Below are 17733 nucleotides of genomic sequence, written 5' to 3'. Positions count from 1 at the left end.
TCAAAGAATAAGAAAGAATAATTCCTGATGGATTATCTTTAAATAGTTTTTTTTAAAGAAACAACAAATTTAAAGACAACAAAAATTATGGAAACAGGATAATACTGATCGTTTAAAAATGTAATTTAAGAATGTAACCTTTTAAATATAATGTTTACATATTTTTAAAAATGTTCTAAATATTCTCAGTGGTTTGGTTTATACCGTATTTGTAGATGGCAGACCTGCAGCAAGAGCATCAAAGAGAAATTGAAGGTTTACTGGAGAACATTCGACAGCTCAGCAGAGAGCTTCGTCTTCAAATGCTTATAATTGATAACTTTATACCTCAGGATTACCAGGTGAAACATTTCTGATGATTTTGAGATATTAAATAGAGTGGGGGGGAAGCACCCCTGTACTTGCTTCATCTCTTGCTGGGATTATTTTTTGGCCCTTGTTGGTGCTGTGTGTACCTCAATCACTTAGAGAGATGCTGGACACACTTTCTGCCCTGAGACACTGACCAGGCCCAGCTGTTTCTCTCCGCTGCTGCTGTTGGCGCCTCCATGGGCTGCCCACTGTGAAGTTTCTGAAATATGCCCTAATTAATTCAGGAGCCGTGAGCCGAAAGAAATATAAATATTTATTAAAAGCAACATCTCAGCAATACTGTGATGCAGTCAGAACAGAATTCAACCTGGCTGCATGTCATCTTGACATTGTTTTTCCCCTTCTCATTGGCCATGTCATAAATCATATTGTCTAATTAATGACATTGGCAGGTTTTGACCCACATACCTTTCTTCTGACTCTGGTAGCCTAGGACACAATCAGTAAATATATATATATACAGTATTTGTGGAATGCATTTTCAGTTAGGGAAGCAACCTTCCTCCAACTTCTCCCCTCCTTTTCATGGCAACTTGAAATCTTTGCAAGTTGACATCCTGCTCTTGCAGTGCCTTGCATGGCACAGTTAAATTTAGCATGCTTCACAATGGTGGAGACATTGTCCCCTCCTCCTCCTGGAGCCCATTATGACACAGAGCATCGGCTACAGCCAGATCAGGCGAGTATATTGGGGCAGAGAGCAGGTCGTGTGTCTCCCAAGTGACTGAAGTGCATCCAGCACCAACAAAGGTTGAAGAAGCACCTATGAGTCCCAGAGAGAGCTGGAGAATTAGAATATGAGAGAGAGAGAGATGAAAGAGAGAGATGAGAGAGAGAAAGTGAGAAAGAAAGAGAAGAAGAGACACACAGATACCTATTTCCCATAGAAAAGAAAACACTGGGAGCCACAAAATCTACGTGGGCATGGCTGGAGGGGCCATGTAACTGGGTGGGAGTGAGTGATGTCACGTTGGCCACCCCCACCCAGGTTTTGTGACTCCCAGTGTCTTGTTTTCTATGGGAAATGGATCCAAATGGCTATTCAGGTGTTTAAGGTTGCAGAAACAGGCAAGCAAGCTAAGTGCCTGAATGATCCCATCCCATCACAGGAAGTCCAGATGCTTCAGCTAGCAGCACGCTGGATTCATTTAAAATTATGAATTTAGTGATCCCTGAGGTCCGAAAGGTTGGTGAACCTTGCTTTAGAACTCTGTCTACTCCTGATTTCCTGTGCCTGACAGTAGCTGTAACATGAGACATCTACATAGCATTGGTGGATTCCACTTACCTTTCCTACCAGTTTGCATTGTGTTGGAAGTGCATCACATTCGGGGAAGTGACCCTCTGCACATGCACAGAAGGTTCTTTGCCAGCTGCTTTCAAGAAGTAGTAACCGGAGGACCGTTTTGGGGTCATGGCTAGCCAGCCATCTCTGCCAATTCGACGAGTAAGGGCAAATTTCCACCACTGGTTCAGGCGAACCGATAGCAACCCACCACTGCTATATAGCTAGTAGGATCCATTTTTCAATGGTGAGCCAAAACAATTTCTCATTTTAAAGAAGCTGTTTGATGGAACATCTCCTTTTCTGCCCTTATATTTGATAAGGAATATTTTATAAAAGAGATACTTCCCACATATTTTCTCTAGCATAAATCAATACTTTAATTTTATGAAACTGAGTCATAGGCTGATATTTATGATGGCAATACTGAGTATCCACATTTTAACTGCACAGAATACCAGTAGCTGGAGGCCAGAAGTATATGTGACTTCAAATCACTCTTGACTCCTGATGTTGCCTGGACAAGTTTCTGCAGTTTTCCTGGCAACATTTTCTGGAAGTGTTTGCCTTTGCTTTCTTGGCTGAGAGAATGACTGGCCCAATGTCACCCTAATGACTTCTTGTCTAATGTGGGGCATATAGTCTCCCAGTCTTTTAGCCAGTGTACCAAACTGACTCTCAGAAGTCAAAAGAAGGGTACAAAGGTCTGAAGCTACCACATTTATAAGCTTTCACAATAACGTTCTAAATGCAGGGCTAAATGATCCCTTTATTGTTCTACTAATTTTTCCTCATCATTCCTATCATCCTTTTACTCCCACTTAGGACTGTATGACTGTAACTTGTTGCTTGTACCCTAAGATTTTTATTAATATTGATTGTTTCTTCATTGCTTATTTGACCCCTATGACAGTCATTAAGTGTTGTACCACATGATTCTTGACAAATGTATCTTTTTCTTTTATATACACTGAGAGCATATGCACAAAGACAAATTCCTTGTGTGTCCAATCACACTTGGCCAATAAAGAACTCTATTCTATTTTATTCTATTCTATTTATATCATACTAGCTGATAACTCAGTATTAACTTACTTACTTACTTACTTATTAGATTTGTATGCCGCCCCTCTCCGCAGACTCCTCTTCCAAAGGAAGAGGAATTAATTACATCTATAGTCAAATGAATGCCCTGGCCAATACACACACACACACACACACACACACACCGAGGGGTATTAGGGGTGTCTTACCCCACAGTATTTTTTCCCCCAGTCATCTGTTTACCAAGTTTGGTTGAAATTGCTTAAGGCATTGCAGAGTTATGGTGGAACACACATATACCCCCCCCCCTCAACCTGAGATATCTTCTAAGGGCTAGGCTGGCTAGAGAATTTTGAGAGCTGAATTGTACACATTTGAAGGATGTCCAGATTGGAGAAGGGTAGATTCATGATATTTTAGCAGTGAGAGTTTGGATCTAATTTATCAGGAAGGAGGAATATAAACCAAAGCTCGGCACAGTTAAAAGAACTTGTGTAGAATAACTTGTTAGGACAGTGCCTATTTGCTTCTAAATCTACTTCGTTTAATGGTAAAATTACCTCTCTTTTCTGTCGTTTTGTGATTGTTCTTCAGGAAATGATTGAGAACTATGTTCACTGGAATGAAGACATTGGAGAATGGCAGCTGGTATGTGAGCTCACTTTTGATGCAAAACATTCATACATTCTTCAGAATCTGATTCTTACGTTGCTTATATTAATTTACCAAGCCTCCTCTTAATCTCTTGAAGGCACAACTTCCAGTGTTGATGTTAACAGGCTTTCATTATATATTTAAAATATTGTCTATTTTCTTTTAAAATAATGCCTTTTTCTTATATAATCACCATTTACATTTTTATTTGGAAATGTGCTGAAGCTACATTTCAGCTTTAATTTAATAATATATATGGGATGAAGCCAAGACAAAAATGCCGTTGCCTTGCCTTGGGGAGACCACTTCTTACTAGGACAAAAGCCAACAGTAGAGTCATTAGGCATGACTTTGGAAATATCTAATTCCTTTTTTTCTTTGTCTTTTAAGAAATGTGTGGCATATACAGGAAATAACATGAGAAAACAGACTCCAGTGGCAGATAAGAAAGAAAAAGATGTAAGTGAACCTTTGCAAATGTGTGTGGTTGGAAGCCCAGTTTTCAGACTTTGTAGCTGTATCTTTTATAGATGAATGTTTTGATTTTGATGAGAGTACTTTGGCATGATCCATTAATGTTGACTCATCATGTTCACTTTTTCCTCCCCTCAGCCCTTTGAGGTGGACCTTTCCCATGTATATCTAGCTTACACTGAAGAGAGCTTGAGACAGTCTTTGATGAAACTAGAAAGACCAAGAACATCAAAAGGAAGATCAAGGCCCAAAACTGGCAGAAGGTTAGAACCGCCATTAAATACTGTTTTGTGCTCAGCTTCAAATTTAAAAGTTGAGATATTTAAGGCTTGTATGCAAACAGGAGGAACTCCCAAGCCCCAATTGGTATATTAAAAACCCCATGTATGTTCCTGATACATATATGGGGATGATCCTGTTTTGTGTGCACAATTAGAGCTAACAGAATTTATTTATTTTATTTTATTAATTAGATTTGTATGCCGCCCCTCTCCGTAGACTCGGGGCGGCTAACAACAGCAAAAAGACAATATGAACAAATCTAATGCTAAAAATAATGTAAAAAAAAAAATCTTACATAATAATCCTGAATCAATTTTCAGTTTTGCCCTAATTAATCTACACTGCTATAAGCACCGGGGGAGACAGAACATTGTTTCACAATCAAACCTATTATTCTTTGCATAAGTCAACAGTAACCATAAAGCTTTTAGAGGATCCCATGAAGTATCAGTCAGGAGTATGTGATGAGTGTCTTGCCTAGAGTTAGGTCAGAGACTCGCTCCTGCATCTCTTGAAACAACTCATTTATTCCCTATTACAGCCTCTAACTAAAGTGATTTATATCTCCCATTCTACTGCCTCATTTCCTCCCCTCCCCCACAGTCCACTCATGCCATTAGTCATGACTTTCCTTTTGCATAATATGTAAAATCAGTATCTGTTGACTCTTCTGTGAATGTAGGTCCATTTTTAATGCTTTGTCAGGATCATATTGCTTTTTGTCCTCCGCTGTTTCTTTTGTATATATGAATGCATTGAATATTTCTTGATTTGACGAATGTTCACCATCTTCTCTCCCAACAGAAAACGTTCTGCAAAATCAGGAGCCGGGATTGATTCGCTGCTTCAATAGGACAAAACAATTGGGGATTTTATTAAAGAAAATGTTTGTGTGGCTTAACACCTGGCCCGATATTATCAGTCTGCAGTTGTTACCCAAGACAATAAGAAATCAGTTTTTCCCCCCTGTCAGGTTAATCTTTTACATCTGTTATGCTAATGTAGTAATTCAGATTCAACAATATAGGGTTCCTAAACTTGTCATTGTTATGAATTCCGATAGGCATTGTGCAAAAGCAGCTGTTGGGAATATCTTTGTATTTTAGATTGGTATGTATTCAGTGGAAAAGGTGGTATATGTGTCTGTTTAAATTTTAAACATATTAGCCATATTATAAGTAAACAAACAAGTTTCTGTAGCCTGACATACACTTTTTCTTCGTCTGTTGCCATTTGCTATAGACATCACTCCCTGTTTGCACAGCTGCAGATTTCTCTTTTTTTAAAACATACAACTAGTTAACAAATTATAAAATCTGGGAATTCTTCATGCCTCTTAGGCATCTTCTACCATATCTGTAGGAGAATTTCCGTATACTGTATGTGCGTATATTTGGTAATATGCAAACATGGACTGTTATAATAGTGTCAGATTTCTATGGGGTGGATAGCAGAAATAAAGGAATCCTTGGGATTTCCACTGAACTGTTCTACTTCCATGTCACAGTCTATTTCAAATATAGATGTTTGCTTTACAAGAGGTTCACCGAGATAATTTTAAAGATAACGTGACTCAAAAAGGAACCTGCTCTTTCATTTATAACACTTAACATTTGAAGAGAGTAAGAGAGATTAAAAACATTTTAGGAAATAACTTTGGTGTTGCGGCAACACTTGTGTAGAGAAACAGTGCAAAATGTTGTCAAAATGACAAAAATTAAAATAAGGGATGCTGTACTTACTGAGCACTGAGACACAGGCGTGCAGTAGTGTTAGGTATGTAATGAGTTTTATCTGCTCTTCCCAGATCAGACCTCAATAACAAAAAGTCCATAGCAGCCCTATTCCCCTGATGCTATTAAGTGGCACCTACAGAATTCCCATATTAAACAAAAGCTTTAAAAAGTGGTGGAAATCTTGGAAATTTGTTTCAAACTTTGGGGATTTTGATGCTAATGTCATCACAATTCAACAGGAACTGAAGCGTCATACTTTTTCATCATTCAACATATTTGGTGGATTCCAACTAATTTCAAATCCAATATTTTATTTATGAAGATACACTGCTGCTACACATGGATGTATTTTATTTACATTCGTAAGTCACACTGAGAATCCTGAAGATATATGTTAACTGTATATATTTGAAAAGTCTTAATTTTAATCTCACATGTGATTTGCATTTTAAAAGTTGTGCTAGTAAATGCTCTAAAGAAAAAGAACATAAATTATACTTTGGTACCTGGGTTTTCAGTAGCTGTTATTGAATCTTATAGATTGCACCTGGTTGCTATAGATGTTCTCTGCTTTTTAATCTGGATTGAATTTATCTCAATGTCAACAAAGGCAGAATTGATGATGCTTATGGAGCAAAGGTGTGGATATAGGAAAAAGAATGAACATGAGCGATGATTACAACCTAAAATCAAAGCTATTCACTTTTGAACATTAGTAAACAAAGTTTACTTACGGAATATAAATACATACTTGATAGCTTTTTAGATTTAAAAGCAAAATACCCTAGTATTTTTCAAAAGCAACATTCTGCATTGGGCAGAGCTGGGAATGGTGTTTATAACCGTGGCAAGGAGAAAGAATACATAGTGGTGCTTACATTGAGGTGGGGAAATGGTGACCTGCTGGATGATGTTGAACATCACTTCCTAAGATATCCAGTGATACAGCCTTTGTTTTAGAGCAAGGAGGTCAAACCTGCACCGTCACATTGTCGTCACATGATATATTGTGATTTTCCCCCTTTGCTAAAATGGGTGGGCATGGCCACTGCATGACACAGGCCACGGGTTTGATACCCCTGTTCTAGAGCCAGTCCGCTGGTGAAGTTGCTCTTAGCTACGTTACTTTGTTTTCATAGCATACTGAAACAGCTTCACAAGATGCAGAGTGGAGTTACCTGAAAGTAGCTTTCAAGGCATCCCAAAACTTTGAAAATGACTCATCAAGCCTTAACAATTAAAAAAGAGATGTTCTGTGTTTCAAAGGTTTTGCACAGCCCTGCCATAAATCAGAATCCAGAAGACTCATATTTAATTCGTCAAGTTGAGCTAAAGCTTTTATTCCTCCTGATCTTTTTTATTTTCTGTTGCAACTTTTAAAGTTATTTGTATGTATAGTGCTTCCCTTGGTTCTTAAAACTCTTACCCAGTTCTTGCATTCCAAGCTGAGCAGGAAAAATGTCACTGTCTCATTGCAGTTAGTTACCATTCCAGTTTAAATTAATAACAATTGATTACTGTTTCTTGCAACCGGTACTGCATATATTAGGAGAAAAATATGTACAATTTGTCCTATTTATTGTTTTGCTAACTTCTTTAACATTTCAAGGTTATGGTTTGGTTATATGCAAGGTGTGTTCTTGTTAATGTATATATTAGTAAAATATATTGACAGTTAAACATATTGGTGCCAAGAAATAAATATCTTGGATCCTCCTATACTTGTTTTATTTCCTGCATCTGTTCATATGAGCCAACTAGCTCATGTATCAATTTCTCCTTATTTCCCCCCCCCCTGCACCCTGAAAGACACTCCAAATGTTTGGAGTGTACAGAAGGCATGTCGAAGAGAGGGGTCTCTCTTTGGTAATAGGGGCAGTAAAGATCATGTTGCCAGATTTGTTGATCCTCTCCTGGAAGAGCATACAATACAAATCATTTTTGACTTACAACAGTTCATTTATTGACCATTCAAAGTTACAACAGCACTGAAAAAAATGATTTATAACCATTTTTCACATGTTCCTCAAGGCCATATGATCAAAATTGGGATGTTTGACAACTGGTTGATGTTTACGATGGTTTCAATGTCTCAGGATCATGTGATCACCTTCTTTTGTGACCTTCTGACAAGCAAAGTCAATGGGGAAGCCAGATTCACTTAATAGTTGGATTATTAAGTTAACAGCTACAGTGATTCAATTAACTGTGGCTAGTAAAATCATAAAATGAGGTGAAACTCACATAACAAATGTTTGTAAATTAGATATAAATTTTTGACTCACTTGTGGTTGTAAGTCAAGGATTGCCTGTAGCAGGTCCTTTAGACAAACTACTCTGTTAAGATTTGCATCTTTAACTCAAGCTTGAAATAATTAACACCAAAATGAAGTGTTTTACAGCAATATTCTGATAAACACTGTCACAGCAAGAGAACTAGAGACATATAGGAAGAAAATATTGAAGACACAGATGACTATGCAAAGAATATAGAAAAAATTATATAATTTTTACAGCTGAGAGAGATATATGAAAGTTGCCCAAACTGTAAAATTAACATCACCTGTTAGCTTTCAGTATATAATAATATAGGTAGTAAGTTGATATAGGTATAGGTAAACTTGATGATGCAGTTCCAGATTCCAAAAAACATATCCTCTTTCATTAATTTGTAATTGGATTTTCTTTAAAGATATTCTTGGAATAAAAAAACCTGGTAAGAATTATGTTAAGTTTAATTTCTGAAAATATTTCCCAGATATTTGATGTTCAGATCCAGATCCATGTCATCTTTTCAGAAGAAAACTAGTAGGGTATAGTGGTTAAGGTGTTAGACTGGGCCCGGGGGGAGCCAGTTTCTAGTCTAGTCATAGAAGCTCACAGATTGACTTCATGCCAGTTACTTTCTCAACCATACCTACCAAGCAGGAGTGGAAACTTAGAAAAAGCACTATATTTGCCATATTACAGGAAACTATTAGGGTGTGATATAAATCGGATGGATGGATAGACAAACAGAGAGAGAAAGAGAGAGGATCATTAAACCAACCAACTGCCTTTGCAAAAAAAAAAAATGGCTTTACAGAAATAATCAAATTTGATTGTACCTAAAGCGTTAAGCCTATAGGCATAAAATATTTTAAATGTTCATAGTCATAGGCTTTTTAAAATTTTATTGTTTTGTTTTGTAAATGTTCAATGCCTTAAAATTGCATTGCTGAACTACTTAGATAGCAATATTTGTATTTTTGTGTGTATTTTTCATTTTTTCTTATGGTTTTTAAAATGCTTTGTTTATTTCATATCAAGTTGTAATTGCAACCAGCATCTGTAAAGGACCGAAAATAAGACTGCTATATCTGTGAAATGTATGAATTAATAAGTGTATATTAAACTACATGAAAAAGTCTTGCTTAAGCAGTTGAAACAAAATATTTTAAGAATTGCTCCACATAAGGACAATGGGTGGTAAAAGAAGGAGGCACTGTAAAAGAAGCTAATTTAAAATAATAATTCCCCCGCCCCCCAACAATTGATCTTTGGCCGGGAAGATGTGAGGAGTCAGAGTTCTGTGCTGGCTCTTTATGGAGCCCCATCTCCATGGAGCCCCCCCCAAATGATTTATTCTTGCTGTTTTTACAGGAGTTGATAGGAGGAGGAGGAGAAACAGATAACAGGATGGCAAAGGGAGAAATCTTTTAAAAACACCTAAGAGGATTGGGAGGAGACAAAACTCAGAAATAGAGGGATGACTGGCAGCTAAAATAGCCAACCAGACTTTGGTCTAGTGGTTATCAAAGACAGATTGTTGGTTTCAATCCTGAGAAAGGGTTACTAGGGATTCTTTTAAAATATATTGAGCAGTGTGCTCAATGAATAGCCTAAAGTCTTCAAAGTGCTTCAGGCAACAATATGGTGGAAGCATACTAGAGCTCATATCTATATGGGATCTTTCATTACTGAAGACCTCAGTGGAATAAAGATCCTGAATGAGAACTTGTCGAAGATTACCAGCTGGATCAAAGCTATCTGACACTTGGTCTGATTGGAAGGGATAGAATTGAAAAATGCCACTATCTGAACTCTAGAATTGGGAAAAATTGGACAGTGCACATATGTGTCAAATTTTATTATAATTTGTGCACATTTGCATCCTTAGAGTTGACTAGAACTGAATGCTGAAGTTCAGAGAAAAAAAATATCACTTCTGTTTTGAAACATGTCTTAAAGAGGGGAAGAAAAGAAACTTTGTATTACTATTCAGAGCAATTGGGAATCATTCAGTCATATTTGCAAAATACAAAGAGGTGAAATTGTTTTCGCTATTGTATGTTTTGAATAAAATAGGAAGAAAACCCTGGAATTCTCTTTTGGTTACATTTTCAGAATCTTAGACATGTGCTATAACAGAAGGCTAGTTTGACGTGCAGCTAGGATAAGATAAAAAGTAATTGAGAAGACCATCATGAATTTATTTATTTTATTTTATTTTATTTTAAAAGTGGTACACTCTTTCCTAAATAAAGCTTTTCCCCATGGAGGTTTACAAGCCATTTCAAGATGAAGACACAAAATCAAAGTTAATAATAAGCCAATAATTAAAATATCAGCTGTATACATTTTAAATATTTATATAAATTTATATATATAAATGGAATACATTGGACCTATAAATATTAAATATGAACCATGTGGATTTTATCGCACCTGGAATAAAAAAAAATTTCAAAACTGATTTTCATTACAAAAATATATTTCAGCTACAAAATAACAAAATTTGTTAGTGGGTAATAAAACAGTATTCATCAAGTATACAGTGTATTTAGGAGGGTGTACAGTATATGCAAATAAAAGCACCATCATTATATTCATTTCTTGTTTATAACAGAACTGCATTTGGTCTCTGCAGACAAGTGATTCAAACAAAAACTCAGGAGTATCATAAGTTAGATTTGCACAGTACTAAAATTATTAGTGATAAATAAATTGTATTTATATCATGACAGTTGAATTGGCAAAAAATACAAGGTTTTTAAAATTCCAAATATCTAAACGAGTATACAGAAATGATGCGTGAAATATACTCATATGCATTTGGCTAGAGATTTTTTAAAACAAACAAACAGTAGGTTTCCTTTCTAGACTGGAATATATTTCTAAATAAATTAGTTTCTATATTTCCTCTTAATCACATTATTTACGGCTAACAAATATGAGAACTCTTGGTCTTTAGAAGTAGATTAGTTGCTGCATTTTCTTTGATGGGTGTCTTTCCAAACTTGTGTTGTTCTAACATCTGTTATATAATCTTTGAATATAATCCTTAAATTTGGGACAGAATTCCTTCATAGTAGTGTGATCACGCAGCGGAGTACATCTACCCTATAAAAAAGAAAAAAGAAGGAAAAATAAAAAAGATAGGTTAGATGCCTATAATTTATTTTAAAGTACACTTGGCTCCTGATAACTTCACAGTCACACCATCATTGTATATTGTTGTTTTTAGTAACACAAAAATGGCTTCCTCCAGGCTTTATGCTATTACTGTGCAGCAGTTTGGCATGAATAGATATGTACTACCTGCTGGAACCTCCTTTAACTAAACAGATCTTTCTCAAGGATCTCATTGCAATTTGCCAGAGCAACTGCACAATTCTGAGAAAACTTTTAAAGAGTTTATGACCTGTCTTTTGACTTGACATCTCTGCAAAGCCTTCCATTTTTGCAGTTTCTCAATCCATTCTACAATTCTGGAGTTCCTTGAAACTTTGTTCCCCAGCCCAAGAACTACACAGACTAAATGCCCTATCAGTCTGCTAAGAAGATAGTAGTAGTAAACGTTTATCTTAAAACGGAAAGAAGATAAAATGTGACTAAATATCCAATAGAAGTTAGAAAGTATAATTCTCTGCTTTTCAATTTTCAAAACGTTCACCCATGGGGAATACAAGTTTTTAAAAGGAATACTCACTGCTTGTTTCAGGAATTGTGATTCTTGAATACGGGATAATGTGTTATTTCTGCATATATCATGATCAAGCTTCTTCAGAGATTCATCTATTTGGCAGAACACATTTTTGACCCGTGCAATGTCACACTGGTAAAAATGGAAATTAAGAAGAATATGGAATGTAAGATTCGTACAATTTTCAATTTCAAAACTTCTAATTTAGACATAGTTGTATAGAAACATGAATAGCTTTGGTTTTATTTCCTAACCAATTCTACCTCACAGTTTTCGTAGATGGTGATAAAACAGCAGCACAAATAAGGGTTTTTTGGGGGGGGAAGGTAGAAAAAGGAACAAATCATGATGGATTTTTTCACAGAACTCCCTAGAAAACATGGGCCTTCTTTCTTCTCTACTCTGTAGAATTACACCTTGTTAGTTGGACAATGATTTGCAGCAATATCTAAACTGTGAAAAACTTCTGATTTGGGGAGTTGAAATACTAGATTTCAAGAAACTGAATATTGACGCACCGATGCCAACATTTTAAAACTGGTTTTAAAAAAGACTCTTGAGAGTACCTTGAACTACAAGGAGATGAAATCAATCAGTGCTAAAGGAAATCAACCCTGATTGTTCTTTGGAAGGGCAAATATTGAAGCTGAAGCTGAAATACTTTGACCATTAAATGAGAAGATAGGATTTCTTGAAAAATACCCTGATGTTGGGAAAAGATTGAAGGTAAAAAGGAAGGGGACGGCAGAGGATGAGATTTTTAAATAGGATGATGCATGCAATGAACATGAATTTGTGCAAAGTCCAGAAGACAGTGGAGGACACTGGAACCTGGCGTGCTATGGTCCATAGGGACATGAAGAGTTGGACATGATTTAGTGACTGAACAATAACAATGGCAACTAAGCTCTAAACAGTGTCCACCAATTGTTGTAAATACTGAATGCTTTTTGAAACCTCCAATTTCAAATTTCCAGCTTCAAGGAAAAATCAAAGCCATTGTATCTCAGATCAATTAAGGGGCGTACATAAGTACACTAGTGTGCCTTTCGCCCCCTGTCCAATTGTCTTTCCTTTCTTTCACCTATCATATATATTCTCTTCCTTTCATATATCCTCTCCTCTAAGTTCACTTTTACCCTTATATATATTACCACATGTCTATTTTTCTTCCTATGTATTTGTGTATTGGACAAATGAATAAATAAATAAATAAATAAAAATTGTATAGAGTACTGTAGACATTATATACATTGTATTATGAAGTAATACACCTACCAGCTCTTTTTTGTCCAGGTCTACAGTAAAGTCCAACTTGATATTCCTAACTTTTTGGTTTTTGCAGGTTGCATTCTATAGAGAAAGAAATTGTTACATCATTTTTTTAAAAGTCCGATTTTCAGATGTATTTAAAATAATTTATTTTAATGGCATAAAGGCTTTTCTTTCCTTATATGAAGATTACTTAAGTTACAGAACAAGAAATCAATTGCATTTTCATGTAATATATTAAGCAATGGCCTTGAAAAATTACTTCTTGGTCTGCCAGTAATACTGTAATTTTCTACTACTTTACCAGAATTAAAACTTTAGTTATATGGTCAAGAAAATAGAGGTGGAAAATTGTTTTCATTCCACAATCATTAAAATTAACATCTCAATTAAAAAAGGAAGAACCTGAAATAAAATCAAGTTTATAAACAATTCAATTTTTTTTTGCCTATTGACAATAATTTTCAAATGCAAGACAATAAAAATACAGTTATGGAAGCATTTTTTGCATTTATTAAGCAAGGAATGTAATGTATATGAGCAAAATAAATATGTACCTTCAACATGCTACATGTTTCATTCAAAGTCCACATCAAATATTCTGCCTCTCTTCTAATGTCTACTGATTCCAACGGAGTCATCAAAGTAGGTTGCATCTGGAGGCTGAAGAAGACAGCAATAATCACTTTTAAAATCATGACTGTGATTTTTGAAAGATAGATAGGATCCCTTCTGTGTGTAGTGCATTCAAAAGCTAATTATTTATATAGAAAAAAAATAATGTGACGTATGCAATGTAGTTTCATACCAAGAAAATGGAAACCACATCTTCTAATGATAAGATAAAAATACGTAATCTGAAATTTCATTAAAAAAGGTTAATTTAAAATAATTTCCAAGTTGAGAATTCTTTGGACCTCCTAATAAGCTAGGAAAGTCCAACTGTAGATGTTGCACACTGATTGAGCAGCAATCACAGCATCCAATAACTTCCCTGGAGGCTGAAGTTTCTATCATGCCTATCATGTACAATATAAGTATTTAGACATCTAGGCAACCACTGTAAGCATAACAATCTACAAATAGATGGAAGTATTTTTTCATTTTTTAAAGAATACGAAAAATATACACTGTCTTCTCAGCCTTTTTCTTCCTCACTATTCATTCTTCCAGTTTTCCAAACTCTTTCTTTCTTCAACTGTCTCTATCTGAAAGCAGGTTCTCTTGGCTAAACCTTCTTCCTAGTGCATTGGGTTAACTCTATCTTCACTTCCATTGCCCTGCACCACTGAATCACTCTTAGTACCTTTCACTTTCTCTGCCGCCATCTTCAAGCTTCCTTTTGTATCAATTGTGCCAGTCTAGATCTGGGTCTTCTTTTATTTTCCTTTTGGAGGCATCAAACAGAAATACTGAACCCCATCCCCCTTCCAACAGATTTCCCTCCACGATTAGGTGAAAGCACTATCCAGCCATCTTTGGAACTTAAGACACAACGCTTTCATAAAGTCTTCACCCCCATTTCTATTTCCCGTCTTACCTCTAATGCATATATTCCAACTCTCTGCCAAATGATATGATCCTGACTGATCAGTGTGCCTGTCATTCTAGGTAAGATGAGCGGTTTTCTTCGCTAGCTTGTCTGCCTTCCCCTTTTTGCACCCTCATCAAGCAATGAAGAAAACGTTAACCAATCAGGACAGTAAGAATTGTTTTGTAAAAATTGAGGTGACTTCACTTTGCAATCCCAGCATTTCTGGGCTGATTCTTCTTCTGCCCTTCCAAACCAAATGCGTTTAGATGTCTTTCCCATTTTACTATTAAACACTCACAAATTCACCTGCATCAGTGATGGGCTCCTACGGGTATGGTCAAGTACGCAGAACCGGTAGAAATATTTTGGTCAGGTTTTCTCTTCTGGGCTCTTGGTATGTTTTTCCTATCGCAGTAAATGGGGTTGAATGTGTATAATTTTAGAAGAGCTGTGCATACATGTGTGTGTGTGTACATACACATAGTTTAGATAATGTATATTTTTGTGTGCCTGTACGTAATACATATGTACACATATGGCATAGAAACATAGAAACATAGAAGACTGATGGCAGAAAAAGACCTCATGGTCCATCTAGTCTGCCCCTATACTATTTCCTGTATTTTATCTTACAATCGATATATGTTTATCCCAAGCATGTTTAAATTCAGTTACTGTGGATTTACCAACCACGTCTGCTGGAAGTTTGTTCCAAGGATCTACTACTCTTTCAGTGAAATAATATTTTCTCACGTTGCTTTTGATCTTTCCACCAACTAACTTCAGATTTTGTCCCCTTTTTCTTGTGTTCACTTTCCTATTAAAAACACTTCCCTCCTGAACTTTATTTAACCCTTTAACATATTTAAATGTTTCGATCATGTTCCCCCTTTTCCTTCTGTCCTCCAGACTATACAGATTGAGTTCATTAAGTCTTTCCTGATACGTTTTATGCTTAAGACCTTGCACCATTCTTGTAGCCCGTCTTTGGACCCGTTCAATTTTGTCAATATCTTTTTGTAGGTGAGGTCTCCAGAACTGAACACAGTATTCACCAGCGCTCTATATAAGGGATCACAATCATATATACATTGAATTAAATAGTATATTTTGGATGTTCAGTAATAGTAAATTGATAGGGAAATTGTATCTCTTTGAGGTGAGGAGAGGCCACACACCCTAATCCTAATCCAAACCCTTGACGTGAGTGATGTCAAGTTGGCTACCTTTAAGCCAATCACATGACCTTTAAGCCACCCCCCCAGGCACATGATAATCAAGTCAGTCCCATCTGGTCACATGGCCAGCAAGCCACACCCACAAAAAGCCACGCCCACAGTGTGATAGTAAATTTTTTTGCAGCCCTTCACTGGCCTGCATTGTAGCAATCCGTGTGCGTAAATATCCTCACCTACCTCTAGGAACACAAACTGTGTGAAGGAAGCTAAGCTGAGAGAGTGTGGCAGTCCCAAAGTCAATCTGCTGGTTTTGTGCCTCAGGATTAGAACTCTCCCGCTTTGTTATCCTATGCATTAATCACTAAACTAACCTGGCTCTTATAATGTAGCTGTCAGGCTTCCAAATAGCATCTGAAATTAAATTAGAGTCCGAGGCATGGATTTCCTCAGAGTTCCCATTTATTAACAGAGCCACACTGGCACATCTGTGAGAAACCTGAATCTAAAGCCATGAGGGTTTCTCCACCCAGTTTAACGTTCATTCCCTTGCTTCCACACCCACAAGTTCATCACGTTGACCAGTTGTCTTTTGCTAACGTGTCCGCTATTCCCATCAGCTTCCGGGCAGGTACTGAACAAAGGTTGATCTTGAAAATCTAGAAGTAATCTGTTATGGCTACATCTATCATGCAACAGCCCTTCCCAAGTTCCCACAACAAGAATACATTCTAAAGCATAAAGTGTGGCAGGCCAAGGTCTCCCAGTTAACGGTGGCTTCGGCCTGACAGTAGCAGTACCTCGTGTTTTTATTACACAGATGGTCCTTGTTCAGCAGCCACTAGCTCAGCAACCATCACAATGGTGCTGAACCAAGTAACTTACAATGCGTCCTCATAATTGCAGCTGTCACAGCATTACCATGGACACGTGTCAATTCCATAGGCCAGGCTACCTGTCTTTCCCTAAGGATATCTACCTGTCCTACCAGGTCAGATTGGGTGAAAGACTCCTGGTTCTCTGCCTAAATATTCTCCTCCAGTGGGAGCAGGGGTGGGCAGCAGGCAGGACGTGGTGGAACACAGTTCCACCGATGGAAATGAATCTATGTGCCCAGCTCCAGCTGACTATCCCCCCTCCTCTTCCTCCTCCTCAGAAAGCGGCAGGGAGACCAGCACCAGCAGGAGTTGCAGGGGCATATTTCTTCCCCCCTCTTTTCTCAACAGCTGATCGGCACCCATTTGCCTAGCTACCCAGCCTGAGGCAGGGGGCAACCTAGGAAGGAGAGCACAGGAAATGCGAAGCAAATTGTCAGCACAGAGAGCAACACTGGTGAGGTTGTAAGTCGATGACTTAACAGTTCACTTGAACAATGATGATCGTTCAAGCCACTCCCATCTGGTCACATGGCTGGCAAGCCACTCCTACCCAGTCACAGGACCATCAAGCCACACCCACAGTGTGGCAGTAAAAATTTTGGCTGGCCACTACTGAGTGGGAGCTAAGAAGCATTGCAGCCCTTTTCCGCGGCAAACCCCTGCCCTATGGAACATCTTGTTACCTGAAGTTCAGCAGCCTGCCAGCCTTAGCCTTCTTTAAAGCCTTAACAACTTGTCTCCCCCCCCCAAGCATTGGGAGATTAAACAATGATATATTTTCCTGGAACAACATTTTTGCTTTTACTGCTTTATATTTATAGTGTACTTAGTACAAAGGAGGGCCAGAGAGGTCATGATGGCAATATACAGATATTTGAGGGATTGCCACAGAGAGGAAGGGATTGCACTATTTTCCAGGACATCAGAGGACTGGACCAGAAGCAATGGATGGAAACTTACCAAAGAGAGATTCAACCTGGAAATAAGGAAGAACTTTCTGACGATGAGAGTGATCAGCCAGTGGAAAGGCCTGCCAACAGAGGTTGTGAACGCCCCATCATC

General features: G+C 37.3%; 1 protein-coding gene across 1 annotated transcript in view; it reads left to right on the top strand.

Annotated features, from left to right (window-relative positions):
* KIF3A (kinesin family member 3A) overlaps nt 1–7563 on the top strand; it is a 31612-nt gene extending 24049 nt beyond the window's left edge. Inside the window, exons 13-17 of the mRNA XM_070739304.1 lie at nt 216–341; nt 3296–3349; nt 3746–3814; nt 3968–4092; nt 4916–7563. Coding sequence (XP_070595405.1) covers nt 216–341; nt 3296–3349; nt 3746–3814; nt 3968–4092; nt 4916–4964 — 423 coding nt within the window. The 3' untranslated portion in view covers nt 4965–7563. The remainder of the gene's footprint in view (nt 1–215; nt 342–3295; nt 3350–3745; nt 3815–3967; nt 4093–4915) is intronic.
* Nucleotides 7564–17733: the final 10170 nt, after the last annotated feature.

The sequence above is a fragment of the Erythrolamprus reginae genome, chromosome 2 (assembly GCF_031021105.1).
Source record: "Erythrolamprus reginae isolate rEryReg1 chromosome 2, rEryReg1.hap1, whole genome shotgun sequence".
NCBI lineage: Eukaryota > Metazoa > Chordata > Lepidosauria > Squamata > Dipsadidae > Erythrolamprus > Erythrolamprus reginae.
This window is presented reverse-complemented; position numbering and strand designations above follow the sequence as displayed.